Source organism: Zalophus californianus, chromosome 1 (assembly GCF_009762305.2).
Source record: "Zalophus californianus isolate mZalCal1 chromosome 1, mZalCal1.pri.v2, whole genome shotgun sequence".
Taxonomy (NCBI): Eukaryota; Metazoa; Chordata; class Mammalia; order Carnivora; family Otariidae; genus Zalophus; species Zalophus californianus.
The window spans coordinates 11,094,057-11,108,297 of NC_045595.1; the positions used below are offsets into that span (position 1 = coordinate 11,094,057).

Consider the following 14,241-nt stretch of genomic DNA (forward strand, 5'->3'; position numbering starts at 1 on the left):
GCCACCCAGGCGCCCTCAGCTCAGCTCTTCTCTAGGGTCCTGAGTATAAGCACCACGTTGGGCTCCATGCCCAGATGGAACCCCCTTAAAAACAAAAACAATAAACAATAAACAAAATAAAAAGTATGTCTGGACTGCAAAATATAAAATGTACCATTTCAAATCTGTGAGTAATGCAAGTTGTGTGAATATCAATCATGTTATTTCCCTCTTTTCCAGAAGTCACCTCCACCGCATGGAACCAGAAAATGATACACAAATTTCTGAATTTTTTCTTCTGGGATTTTCAGAGAAGCCACAACTGCAGCCCCTCATATTTGGGCTTTTCCTCTCCATGTACCTGATCACTGCATTTGGAAACATGCTCATCATCCTGGCCATTAGCCCAGAACCCAACCTGCACACCCCCATGTACTTCTTCCTCTCCAACCTGTCCTTTGTAGACATCTGCTTCACCTCTACCACCATCCCCAAGATGCTGATGAATATACAGAAAGAGAGCAAAGTCATCACGTATGCAGGCTGCGTTACTCAGATTTATTTCCTCATACTCTTTGCTGTGCTGGACGTCTTTTTACTGAGTGTGATGGCCTATGACCAGTTTGTGGCCATCTGTCATCCCCTGCACTACAGGATCATCATGAACCCCCTGCTCTGTGGACTGCTGGTTCTGGTGTCCTGGGTCATGTGTATCCTGAATTCCTTGTTACAAAGTTTAATGATGTTGCGTCTGTCCTTCTGTACACACTTGCATATCCCCCACTTTTTTTGTGAACTCAATGAGATGATCCAAATTGCCTGTTCTGACACCTTTCTTAATAACTTGGCGATGTATTTTGCAGCTGTCCTGCTGGGTGGGGGTCCTTTTGCTGGGATCCTTTACTCTTATTCTAAGATAGTTTCCTCCATACGTAGAATATCATCAGCTCAGGGCAAGTATAAAGCATTTTCCACCTGTGCATCTCACCTCTCAGTTGTCTGTTTATTTTATTGTACAATGCTTGGTGTGTACCTTAGCTCTGCTGCTCCCCAGAGCTCCCACTCAAGTGCAGTGGTCTCTGTGATGTACACGGTGGTCACACCCATGCTGAACCCCTTCATCTACAGCCTGAGGAACAGAGACATAAAGAGGGGTCTGAAAAGAATCACTGGGGTACCAGTGATGTGAGGGCCAATCTTCCTGGGGCTGAAGAAGTGCCCATGATTGCAGGGTTCACAGCCTCAGAGCTGGAACTGCTATTCTTTGATCAGGCTGTGGCAGTAGAATCGGTTCCTTCTATTTATTTCCTGGATTTTAAATTTGTTTTAATTCAACTGTCTTCATATATTTAAGTACTCACTTTTTAAGCCTCTATTCTTTTTTTTTAAAAGATTTTATTTATTTGAGATTTAGAATGAGATAGAGAGAGAGCATGGGGGGGGAGGGTCAGAGGGAGAAGCAGACTCCCCGCTGAGCAGGGAGCCCGATGTGGGACTCGATCCCGGGACTCCAGGATCATGACCTGAGTCGAAGGCAGTCGCTTAACCAACTGAGCCACCCAGGCGCCCAAGCCTCTAATCTTTCTGATATACAGACAGTGTCCCCTTTCTCCATTTTTAAAGGCTCCCAATGTTTTCCCCAACCACAGATAACGAAAGCCTGGAAATTTCTGCATCTTACATGGTACATGTTGTATTTCTTAAAGATAATTTCATTTCAAATGACTTATGTCATGCCAAGTAAAATTTCACTAGCTTTCTTAAAATAATAATCATGAATTATATTCTTCATATGGAAGATACTACACTTGGCCACTAAGCCCCTCACATAACATTATTGTAGAGGAAAATACAAAACCCCAGTTTTCACCTTGAGTCTGTCAATCTTTTTACATCTCTACCTTCACTCCTCTTCCTGATAATGTAGACTCTAACACTGTTCCCTTAATGTCTCAGGCTCCTGACAGGGATGCTCGGGCCAGAAAAGTCTGGACACTCCCCTGCACCCCTGTGCTTGTGTATATTCCCATAGGTGCTTCCCTGACCAAAGCCTCTGCTGTGGTTACACTTGCCCTTGGGTTCTTACTGTGATTGCAAGACATGCCTCAGCAATGCCCATCAGAGAACTCTAACCAAACCAGGTGTATTTTTCACAGGTCCTGGAGGGCACAAGGGATCCCAAAGGCTTTTTGAGAGGTTTCAGAGGGGGAGAGTGAGCTCCCCTGGGGGATCTGCCTTTATTAGGGTTCATGGCCAGAGTGGTTAGGGGTTTGTGGGTTTATCCTTTTGTAGAATTTTATATGAGTAGAAATTGGGTGCTGAAGGAAAAATCAGAGTCACTCATGTGTCTGTATGGAGGTTACCCCGGGTTTTCTGAAGAGGTACTTGATGGCTGGAGCCGCCTGAGCGCTTCTCTGGTTATTGTTTCCCACACCTGACAATGTGTTTATTCGCCATGGTTGTCTTTGAAATGGATGCCTCAGAAATCCAAAGCTTAATATCAGGCACTTACTCTACAAACATGCCCCTGTGTTTCCTAACCAGTCTCCTGCTTTTACTCTGTGATTCAGCTCAGTGTCCGGAATGCCCACCATAGCCCCTGGCAAGCACTGATGGGCAAACATATCTCTCCCAGTGGATTCTACATGGAAAGACAAATTTGAATAAATAGATGAACCTGGTATGTTCTTAGTGTAAGGGCGATCATAAATATGATAAAGTAAAATTTCAAAACACTCATTTTGTTACTACACAAGATATGGCTTTCTTTCTTTCTTTTTTACATCAGAGTTCATGCTGTGCATCGTTTATTGAAGCATGAAAGATTGTTGTCCGCAACTGAGGGGGTTTATTTATTCATTGAGATGAAGTGTTGGTTAGTGTCTTATATGTTTTATCACTGACTTATCTTCTCGTTTCTACTTTAAAACTTCCACTGCTACCTGCTAATATGACTCTCTCTATTGGTACAGGAAATGACTCCCTTTTTGTAATATTTGCCACAAATTCTAACGGATGGTGAATGAACACTATCAGCATCATCCATTTCATACCTCCTTCCTGCTCAGAAATCTCTTTGCCCTGCATGATCAGAGGATGTTTCACTGGAGAGCTGGATGTCCTCCCGGTCCTGTGGTTCAGGTTGCATGTCCTTCAAACGCTCCCAGTGACCCAGAAGGAAGCCCACGTGTAGTCACTTGTTCATAAAGTCATCAGAAATAAACTTGAATAACAGAATGATCACAACTGCTCTCCTTATTTTTCAGATCATGTGCTACAAATCAAAAGCAGCACATGTTCTAATTGCTTCATGTCTGTTCACTTGGATTATTGTGTCAGTCAGCTCTTGCTGTATAACAGGCTGTCCTTGTCAAATAGGATATCATACTGATGTGGGTCACCAGGTGCAAAGGTAGAGAGAATTCTTGAGCCATTTTATGATGCAAGAATGTGTTTTTATTATAGCAAGTTTCAGGACCCATGGACAAAAAGAGCTGTGAGAATGACTGGTTATATACTTTTGAGTTTACGGAGGGAGGGGGTAGAGATAATGTAAGTTTCTAAAGAATTTGTGTATGCTGAACGTGAAGTTTACAAGACCTTAGAGGTCTGGCTATTGTCAAGATAAGCTTCCTTTTCGTCTCTAATAAAACATCAACATTAACACAGGCATGAGTTCCTGGGGGAATGTCATCCTCTGCATGTCTCAGGGATTTATCAGGGGCTGCAAGTTGTAAGGAGATTGACTTCTAGCTGCATTTCTCTTGTCTTTGTTCCCTCATCAGTAATCTCTCTCTCTCTTTTTTAAAGATTTTATTTATTTATTTGAGAGAGTGAGAATGAGAGAGAGAGAGAACACATGAGAGGGGGGAGAGTCAGAAGCAGAAGCAGACCCCCCGCTGAGCGGGGAGCCTGATGCGGGACTCGATCCCGGGACTCCAGGATCATGACCTGAGCCGAAGGCTGTCGCTTAACCAACTGAGCCACCCAGGCGCCCTCATCAGTAATCTCTTTATGAACAAATGGCATTATATTCTGGGAAGCATTTCTGATCTTTGCTGGGCTCCTCATGTGTCTGGAGTCAGGTGTGAATCTCTATGTTGTGTTTCTAAGGCTCATCCATGATGTGTGTGGCTGTAGTGTTCTGTCTCAGTCAATTTATGGTCTTATTATGACATTTCTGTATGTAAATTATTCTATTTATGAATTAAATGAATTTATGTGAATTATTTGAATTTCATCCCACTGTTCTTACATCCATGATTACTACTTGCTTTCCTCGCTGGTAGAAGAGCTCTCTCCCAAAACTTCAGTGGAGAGTCAGCTACCTGTGCTCTAGATCCTTCCCTTTCTCTTGCACCATAGATATTTTCCCACTTCATTAAATCACTGGAGTATAATGACATACAACAATCTGCATATTTACAGTGTACAATTTAATGAATTAAAGAAGCATCATGAACATAATAAGCACACTCCCCACTTGTGTACACACACAGATGATGTATTATTTTTTCTTTTATGTTGAAAGAAAACCTGAGAGAGATTTGGAGAGGGTAGCACTGAAAAGGATGAATGGTTGAATCAACATGAAATAAAAGGATGGAAATATGGGCACAAAATTGCAAATTACAATGGGTAACTTCAACTTTGGTCATGAGTTCCTGTCCTATGTCACTGCCTCAAAGGCCTCAGAATCAGGCCACACTCACATTTAAGCCAGGAGGAATTTGCTGTACCAGATGATGGAGAAGAATATCTCTAGATTTATTTTTTTTCTACTTAATGTGGGTTCTTAAAATGCATTTACCCTTATCCAAGGGAAGCTGGCGAGTGAACTGAGAGGCTTAAACTCTGTTGCCTCAAATAATTTTATTGGCTATGTCCCTCTAAGATTCCTCCCGCTGCTGTAAAGAATCCCCACACCAGGTACTTAAAACAAACACATACGTGCTCTTACTGTTCTGGAGGCAGAGGCTTGGAAGGAGTCTCATCAGGTTAATAGCAACATGTCTGCAGGGTTGAGTTCCTTCTGGAGGCTCAAGGGAGAGTCTGTTGCCTATCCAATTCCAGTCTCTCTTGCTGGCCACCTGCATTCCTGGGCTCCTGGCTCTTCATCCACCTTCAGAGCCAGCAGGGCAGCATTTTCAAAGTCTCTCCGACACTAACTCTTTGGCTCCCTCATCAACATTTGGAGGACCATTGTGATTACCTTAGTCCCACCTGGACAATCATAAGTAATCTTTTTATATTAATGGCAGCTGATTAGCAACCCTGTACAATCTGCTACCATAACCCTTCTTTGCTATAACAAATAACACATTAAAGGCACTGGGCATTAGGATGTGGACATATTTGGGAGGGCCTTCTTCTGCCTTCTACAAAAGCTTTTTTCAGAAGTGTCTTATTTTGTGTCACTCATTAAAAGCGATAAACGTTGAATTTACACAGCCTCATGAATGAATGAATACACCGATGAGGGAAACAAAGGCAAGATAAATGTAGCTTAAATTAAATCTCCTTACAGCTTGCAGCCGACTGATAGATACCCGAAACATGCAGAGCATGACATTCTTCAAGGAACTCATGGATGCCTTAATGACTAATGTTCTGTTTTATTAAAGACCATTGTCAACTTATCTGAGAGCAGCAAGGCCCTCAAGGTTCTGAAAGCTTTGCTTCCAAATCCTTAGAGACTTACATGATCCCTAACCTTCACTAACTAAAAAGTACATAATCAGTCACTCCTCACAATGCCAGTGCAGCTCTTTCTGCCCACAGACCCTGTCCCCATGCCATAATAAAATCACTCTTTTGCACTGTAAAACTTTCAAGAATTCTCTCTTGACCGTTGGGCTTGATGATCCCTCATCGTAGACTATTCATTCAAAATTACATGCAATGACAGTATTTGTTACAGAATGCTTAAAACCACCTACACCTATCTCTTACACAGGAACACAGCCTTGCTAATTGAGGAATCGTTCACAGACCAGGACCAGCACATCCACATCCCCTGGGAGCTTGCCAGAAATGCAGAATCTCTGGACCACACAGGACCTGTGATCAGCTCCTGCATTTGTAGTGGGATCCATGTGCACGCACAGGTACACTGAAGTCGGAGAAATGCTGATCTAGATGAGTTTCTAACCTTTTGTGGTTGACATTTGTGGTAGGATAATAATATTTTGGGAGTGTTTTCCTTTGGATGGTAGCTTTTCAGCAGCATCCCTTCAGACAATGCCAGATATCCCCAGGGGAAAATTCGTTTCTGGTTAAGAACCATTGCCCCGGGGTGGGGGGGGGGGCGAGCAATATGGCGGAGGAGTAGGAGACCTAGATTTCGTCTGGTCTCAGGAATTCAGCTGAATAGGGATCAAACCATTCTGAACACCTACGAACTCAACAGGAGATCAAAGAGGAGAGTAGCAACAACTGTCTGAACAGAGAAGCGACCACTTACTGGAAGGTAGGACGTGTGGAGAAGTGAATCCGAGGCGATATTCGGGAGGATAGACGGCGGGGGAGGGGCCTCTGCCCGCCGCTTCTAGCAAGTGCTAGAGCCATGGAGCACAAAATCGGACCTTTTAGAAGTCGGCTCCGCTGAGGGACGTCGCTCCAGTGGCTAAGCGGGGGTGGAACCCTCGCGGGAAAATGGGGTCTCAGGACCCTTGGGGTCACAGACAGACCGGGGGAGCCTGAGTGCGCCAGAGCTCCCAGGTATCGGAGCGGGGAAGCTGGCTGCAGAGACGGAGCTGAGGCGCGGGCCCTCAGCTTGGGGTTGCCATACACTCTGATCCGCTGCCCAGTCGGGCCACTGCTCCTGCAGCAGGGACCCAACAGGCGGCAGATCCGGGGAGACTCCCCTTCCTCCCCCGGGAGGAGTGGCGCGGGAGCACACCGCAAGGATCTGCTGGGTTTGGAGACTCCACACGGGGTCGGGTGCCAGAGATACAAACGCTTGATCACAGGCTGGATGAGCACGGAGAGCGGCCGGAGACCAGGGACAAGGGAGTGACTGCTTTTCTCTGGGGGCACACTGAGGAGCGGGGCCCCGATTTCTCAGCTCCTCCGGGTGGAGATTGGGAGGCCACCATTTTTGCCCTGGTCCTCCAAGGCTGTACGGAGAGCTTGCAGGGAACAAAAGCTCCTGAGATCAAACCCGAGCAGCTTGCTTAGCCCGGACCGACAAGGGTGGGGCAATTCAGCCTCCGGCAAAGACATTTGGAAACCACAGCAACAGGCCCCTCCCCCAGAAGATCAGCACGAACAGCCAGCAAGCCAAAACCAAGTTTACCGATCAAGGAGAACGGGAGAACTCCAGCGCTAGGGGAATACTGCACATAGAATTCATGGCTTTTTTTTTTACCATGATTCATTAGTTCATCAAAGTTAATTTTTGTTAACTGTTTTTTTTTTCTTTTTCTTTTCCCTTTGTCAACCAACATCTTATCAATCTCTTTTTTTAAAAAAAAAAACAAAAACATTTTTTATTTTTCATTTTTAGAGTCATATTTTATCCCTTCATAGTAGTTACCATTATTTTTGGCATATATATTTAAGTTGTTCTCTCTTTAAAATTTTGAGATACAGTTTCTTCTAACAGATAAAAATATACCCTAAATCACTAGTGTATGGTTCTGTTCTAGTCTCCTGCCTGATCACATTATCTCCCTTTTTTTCTTTTTCTTTAATCTTCTTTCTTTTTTCAAACAACTTCTTATCTTATCAAGTCCTTTTATAAAATCTTTTATAATTTTCATCTTTACAATCATCTTCTATCCCTTCATTGTATCAACCCTTATTTTGTACATATATGTCTTTCTTCCTTTAAAATTTTAGGAGGCACTTTTTTCTAACAGACCAAAATACGCCCAAAATCTAGTGTGTGGCACTGATCTATGCACTAACCTGATCATATTTGATCACATTCTGCTTTTTTTGTATTGTTCTGTTTTTGTTTTTATCTTTCTTTCTATTTTCTTTTTTTTTCTCTTTCTTTTTTCTTTCTTTCCCTTTCTTTTCCCCTGGTTTCAGGTCTTTTCTGATTTGTATACAGTATATTTGCTGGGGACGTTGTAGCATTTTGTTCTCTCATTCATCTATTCTCCTCTGGACAAAAGGACATGACGAAAAACATCACCTAAGCAAAAAGAACAAGAGATAGTACCGTCAGCCAGGGACCTACTCAATACGGACATTAGTATGATGTCGGACCTAGAGTTCAGAATCATGACTTTAAAGATACTAGCTGGGCTTGAAAAAAGCATGGAAGTTATTAGAGAAACTCTTTCTGGAGAAATAAAAGAACTAAAATCTAACCAAGTCGAAATCAAAAAGACTATTGATGAGGTGCAACCAAAAATGGGGGCACTAACTGCTAGTATAAATGAGGCAGAAGAGAGAAACAGTGATATAGAAGACCAAATGATGGAAAGTAAAGAGGCTGAGAAAAAGGGGGAGAAACAACTACAGGATCACGAGGGCAGAATTCGAGAGATAAGTGATTCGATAAGACGAAACAACATTAGAATAATTGGGATCCCAGAAGAAGAAGAAAGAGAGAGAGGGGCAGAAGGTATATTGGAGCAAATAATAGCAGAGAACTTCCCTAATGTGAGGAAGGAAACAGGCATCAAAATCCAGGAGGCACAGAGAACCCCTCTCAAAATCAATAAAAATAGGTCAACACCCCGACATCTAATAGTAAAACTTACGAGTCTCAGCGACAAAGAGAAAATCCTGAAAGCAGCTCGGGAGAAGAGATATGTAACCTACAATGGTAAAAATATTAGATTGGCAACAGACCTATCCACAGAGACCTGGCAGGACAGAAAGGACTGGCAAGATATCTTCAGAGCACTAAACGAGAAAAATATGCAGCCAAGAATACTATATCCAGCTAGGCTGTCATTGAAAATAGAAGGAGACATAAAAAGCTTCCAGGACAAACAAAAACTAAAGGAATTTGCAAACACGAAACCAGCCCTCCAAGAAATATTGAAAGGGGTCCTCTAAGCAAAGAGAGAGCCTAAAAGCAGCAAAGATCAGAAAGGAATACAGACAACATACAGTAACTGTCACCTTACAGGCAATACAATGGCACTAAATTCATACCTTTCAATAGTTACCCGGAATGCAAATGGGCTCAATGCCCCAATCAAAAGACACAGGCTATCAGATTGGATTAAAAAACAAGACCCATCCATATGCGGTTTGCAGGAGACTCATTTTAGACCCAAAGACACCCCCAGATTGAAAGTGAGGGGGTGGAAAACCATTTACCATGCTAATGGACACCAAAAGAAATCTAGGGTGGCAATCCTTATATCAGACAAACTAGATTTTAAAACAAAGACTGTAATAAGAAATGAGGAAGGACACTCTATCCTACTTAAAGGGTCTATCCAACAAGAAGATCTAACAATTGTAAATATCTATGCCCCGAACATGGGAGCAGCCAATTATATGAGGCAATTAATAAAAAAAGCAAAGAAACACATTGACAACAATACAATAATAGTGGGGGACTTTAACACCCCCCTGACTGAAATGGCCAGATCATCTAAGCAAAAGATCAACAAGGAAATAAAGACTTTAAATGACACACTGGACCAAATGGACTTCACAGACATATTCAGAACATTCCATCCCAAAGCAACGGAATACACATTCTTCTCTAGTGCCCATGGAACATTCTCCAGAATTGATCACATCCTAGGTCACAAATCAGGTCTCAACTGGTACCAAAAGATTGGGATCATTCCCTGCATATTTTCAGACCACAATACTTTGAAACTAGAACTCAGTCACAAGAGGAAAGTCGGAAAGAACTCAAATACATGGAGGCTAAAGAGCATCCTGCTAAAGAATGAATGGGGCAACCAGGAAATTAAAGAAGAATTAAAAAAATTCATGGAAACCAATGAAAATGAAAACACAACTGTCCAAAATCTTTGGGATACAGCAAAGGCAGTCCTGAGAGGAAAGTATATAGCAATACAAGCCTTTCTCAAGAAACAAGAAAGGTCTCAAATACACAACCTAACCCTACACCTAAAGGAGCTGGAGAAAGAACAGCAAAGAAAGCCTAAACCCAGCAGGAGAAGAGAAATCATAAAGATCAGAGCAGAAATCAATGAACTAGAAACCAAAAGAACAGTAGAACAGATCAACGAAACTAGGAGCTGGTTCTTTGAAAGAATTAACAAGATTGATAAACCCCTGGCCAGACTGATCAAAAAGAAAAGAGAAATGACCCAAATCAACAAAATCATGAATGAAAGAGGAGAGATCACAACCAACACCAAAGAAATACAAACAATTATAAGAACATATTATGAGCAACTCTATGCCAGCAAATTAGATAACCTGGAAGAAATGGATGCATTCCTAGAGATGTATCAACTACCAAAATTGAACCAGGAAGAAATAGAAAACCTGAACAGACCTATAACCACTAAGGAAATTGAAGCAGTCATCAAAAATCTCCCAAGAAACAAAAGCCCAGGGCCAGATGGCTTTCCAGGGGAATTCTATCAGACATTCCAAGAAGAATTAATACCTATTCTCCTGAAACTGTTCCAAAAAATAGAAATGGAAGGGAAACTTCCAAACTCATTTTATGAGGCCAGCATTACCTTGATCCCAAAACCAGACAAAGACCCCATCAAAAAAGAGAATTACAGACCAATATCCTTGATGAACATGGATGCAAAAATTCTCACCAAAATACTAGCCAATAGGATCCAACAGTACATTAAAAAGATTATTCACCACGACCAAGTGGGATTTATTCCTGGGCTGCAAGGCTGGTTCAACATCCGCAAATCAATCAACGTGATACAATACATTAACAAAAGAAAGAAGAAGAATCATATGATCCTCTCAATAGATGCAGAAAAAGCATTTGACAAAGTACAACATCCTTTCTTGATCAAAACTCTTCAGAGTATAGGGATAGAGGGTACATACCTCAATATCATAAAAGCCATCTATGAAAAACATACAGCAAATATCATTCTCAATGGGGAAAGGCTGAGAGCTTTTCCCCTAAGGTCAGGAACACGGCAGGGATGTCCACTCTCACCACTGCTATTCAACATAGTATTAGAAGTCCTAGCCACAGCAATCAGACAACAAAAAGAAATCAAAGGCATCCAAATCGGCAAAGAGGAAGTCAAACTCTCACTCTTTGCAGATGATATGATACTGTATGTGGAAAACCCAAAAGACTCCACCCCAAAACTGCTAGAACTCATACAGGAATTCAGTAAAGTAGCAGGATATAAAATCAATGCACAGAAATCAGTGGCATTCCTATACACCAACAACAAGACAGAAGAGAGACAAATCAAGGAGTCGATCCCATTTACAATTGCATCCAAAACCATTAGATACCTAGGAATAAATCTAACCAAAGAGGCAAAGGATCTGTACTCAGAAAACTATAAAATACTCAGGAAAGAAATTGAAGAAGACACAAAGAAATGGAAAAACGTTCCATGCTCATGGATTGGGAGAATCAACATTGTGAAGATGTCAATGCTACCTAGAGCAATCTACACATTCAATGCAATCCCCATCAAAATACCATCCACTTTTTTCAAAGAAATGGAACAAATAATCCTAAAATTTGTATGGAACCAGAAGAGACCCAGAATAGCCAGAGGAATACTGAAAAAGAAAAGCAAAGCTGGCTGCATCACAATTCCGGACTTCCAGCTCTATTACAAAGCTGTCATCATCAAGACAGTATGGTACTGGCACAAAAACAGACACATAGATCAATGGAACAGAATTGAGAGCCCAGAAATGGACCCTCAACTCTATGGTCAACTTATTTTTGACAAAGCAGGAAAGAATGTCCAATGGCAAAAAGACAGTCTCTTCAACAAATGGTGTTGGGAAAATTGGACAGCCACATGCAGAAGAATGAAACTGGACCATTTCCTTACACCACACACAAAAATAGACTCCAAATGGTTGAAAGACCTAAACGTGAGACAGGAGTCCATCCAAATCCTAAAGGAGAACACAGGTAGCAACCTTTTCGACCTTAGCCACAGCAACTTCTTCCTAGAAACATCGCCAAAGGCACGGGAAGCCAGGGCAAAAATGAACTATTGGGATTTCATCAAGATAAAAAGCTTCTGCACAGGAAAAGAAACAGTCCACAAAACCAAAAGACAACCGACAGAATGGGAGAAAATATTTGCAAATGACATATCAGATAAAGGGCTAGTATCCAAAATCTATAAAGAACTTATCAAACTCAACACCCAAAGAACAAATAATCCAATCAAGAAATGGGCAGAAGACATGAACAGACATTTCTCCAAAGAAGACATCCAAATGGCCAACAGGCACATGAAAAAGTGCTCAACATCGCTCGGCATCAGGGAAATCCAAATCAAAACCTCAATGAGATACCACCTCACACCCGTCAGAATGGCTAAAATTAACAAGTCAGGGAACGACAGATGTTGGCGGGGATGTGGAGAAAGGGGAACCCTCCTACACTGTTGGTGGGAATGCAAGCTGGTGTAACCCCTCTGGAAAACAGTATGGGGATTCCTCAAACAGTTGAAATTAGAGCTACCATTCGATCCAGCAATTGCACTACTGGGTATTTACCACAAAGATACAAATGTAGGGACCCGAAGGGGTACGTGCACCCCAATGTTTATAGCAGCAATGTCCACGATAGCCAAACTGTGGAAAGAGCCAAGATGTCCATCGACAGATGAATGGATAAAGAAGAGGTGGTATATATACACAATGGAATATTATGCAGCCATCAAAAGGAATGAGATCTTGCCATTTGCAACGACGTGGATGGAACTGGAGGGTGTTATGCTGAGTGAAATAAGTCAATCAGAGAAAGACATGTATCACATGACCTCACTGATATGAGGAATTCTTAATCTCAGGAAAGAAACTGAGTGTTACTGGAGTGGTTGGGGGTGGGAGGGATGGGGTGGCTGGGTGATAGACATTGGGGAGGGTATGTGCTACGGTGAGCGCTGTGAATTGTGCAAGACTGTTGAATCACAGATCTGTACTTCTGAAACAAATAATGCAACATATTTTAAGAAAAAAGAAAAAGAAGAAGATAACAGGAGAGGAAGAAAAGGGGAGTATGTCAGAGGGGGAGACGAACCATGAGAGATGATGGACTCTGAAAAACAAACTGAGGGTTCTAGAGGGGAGGGGGGTAGGGGGATGGGTTAGCCTGGTGATGGGTATTGAGGAGGGCACGTTCTGCATGAAGCACTGGGTGTTATGAACAAACAATGAATCATGGAACACTGCACCAAAAACTAATGATGTAATATATGGTGATTAACATAACAATAAAAAATTAAAAAAAAAATGGCCACAAGAAACAAGAAAGGGCTCAAATACACAATCTAACCCTACACCTAAAGGAGCTGGAGAAAGAACAGCAAATAAAGCCTAAACCCAGCAGGATCAGAGAAATAATAAAGATCAGAGCAGAAATCAATGAAATAGAAACCAAAAGAACAGTAGAACAGATCAACGAAACTAGGAGCTGGTTCTTTGAAAGAATTAACAAGATTGATAAACCCCTGGCCAGACTGATCAAAAAGAAAAGAGAAATGACCCAAATCAACAAAATCATGAATGAAAGAGGGGAGATCACAACCAACACCAAAGAAATACAAACAATTATAAGAACATATTATGAGCAACTCTATGCCAGCAAATTAGAGAACCTGGAAGAAATGGGTGCATTCCTAGAGATGTATCAACTACCAAAACTGAACCAGGAAGAAATAGAAAACCTGAACAGACCTATAACCACTAAGGAAATTGAAGCAGTCATCAAAAATCTCCCAAGAAACAAAAGCCCAGGGCCAGATGGCTTCCCAGGGGAATTCTATCAGACATTTAAAGAAGAATTAATACCTATTCTCCTGAAACTGTTCCAAAAAATAGAAACGGAAGGAAAACTTCCAAATTCATTTTATGAGGCCACCATTACCTTGATCCCAAAACCAGACAAAGATCCCATCAAAAACGAGAATTACAGACCAATATCCTTGATGAACATGGATGCAAAAATTCTCACCAAAATACTAGCCAGTAGGATCCAACAGTACATTAAAAGGATTATTCACCACGACCAAGTGGGATTTATCCCTGGGCTGCAAGTCTGGTTCAACATCCGCAAATCAATCAACGTGATACAATGTATTAACAAAAGACAGAACAAGAATCATATGATCCTCTCAATAG

At 41.9% G+C, this 14,241-nt stretch overlaps 1 protein-coding gene across 2 annotated transcripts; it reads left to right on the forward strand.

Annotated features, from left to right (window-relative positions):
- Positions 1–232: 232 nt before the first annotated feature.
- Positions 233–8,997, forward strand: LOC113930153 (olfactory receptor-like protein OLF4). 2 transcript variants are annotated; one of them, XM_035724710.1, is made up of 2 exons: positions 236–1,133; positions 8,966–8,997. In XM_035724710.1, the coding sequence occupies exons 1-2, from the start codon at positions 236–238 to the stop codon at positions 8,995–8,997; spliced, it is 930 nt and encodes a 309-aa protein (XP_035580603.1). The 2 variants fall into 2 exon arrangements, with proteins under 2 accessions (XP_027463063.2, XP_035580603.1); XM_027607262.2 differs by lacking the exon at positions 8,966–8,997 and having other exon boundaries at positions 233–1,168.
- The last annotated feature ends 5,244 nt before the right edge of the window (positions 8,998–14,241 follow it).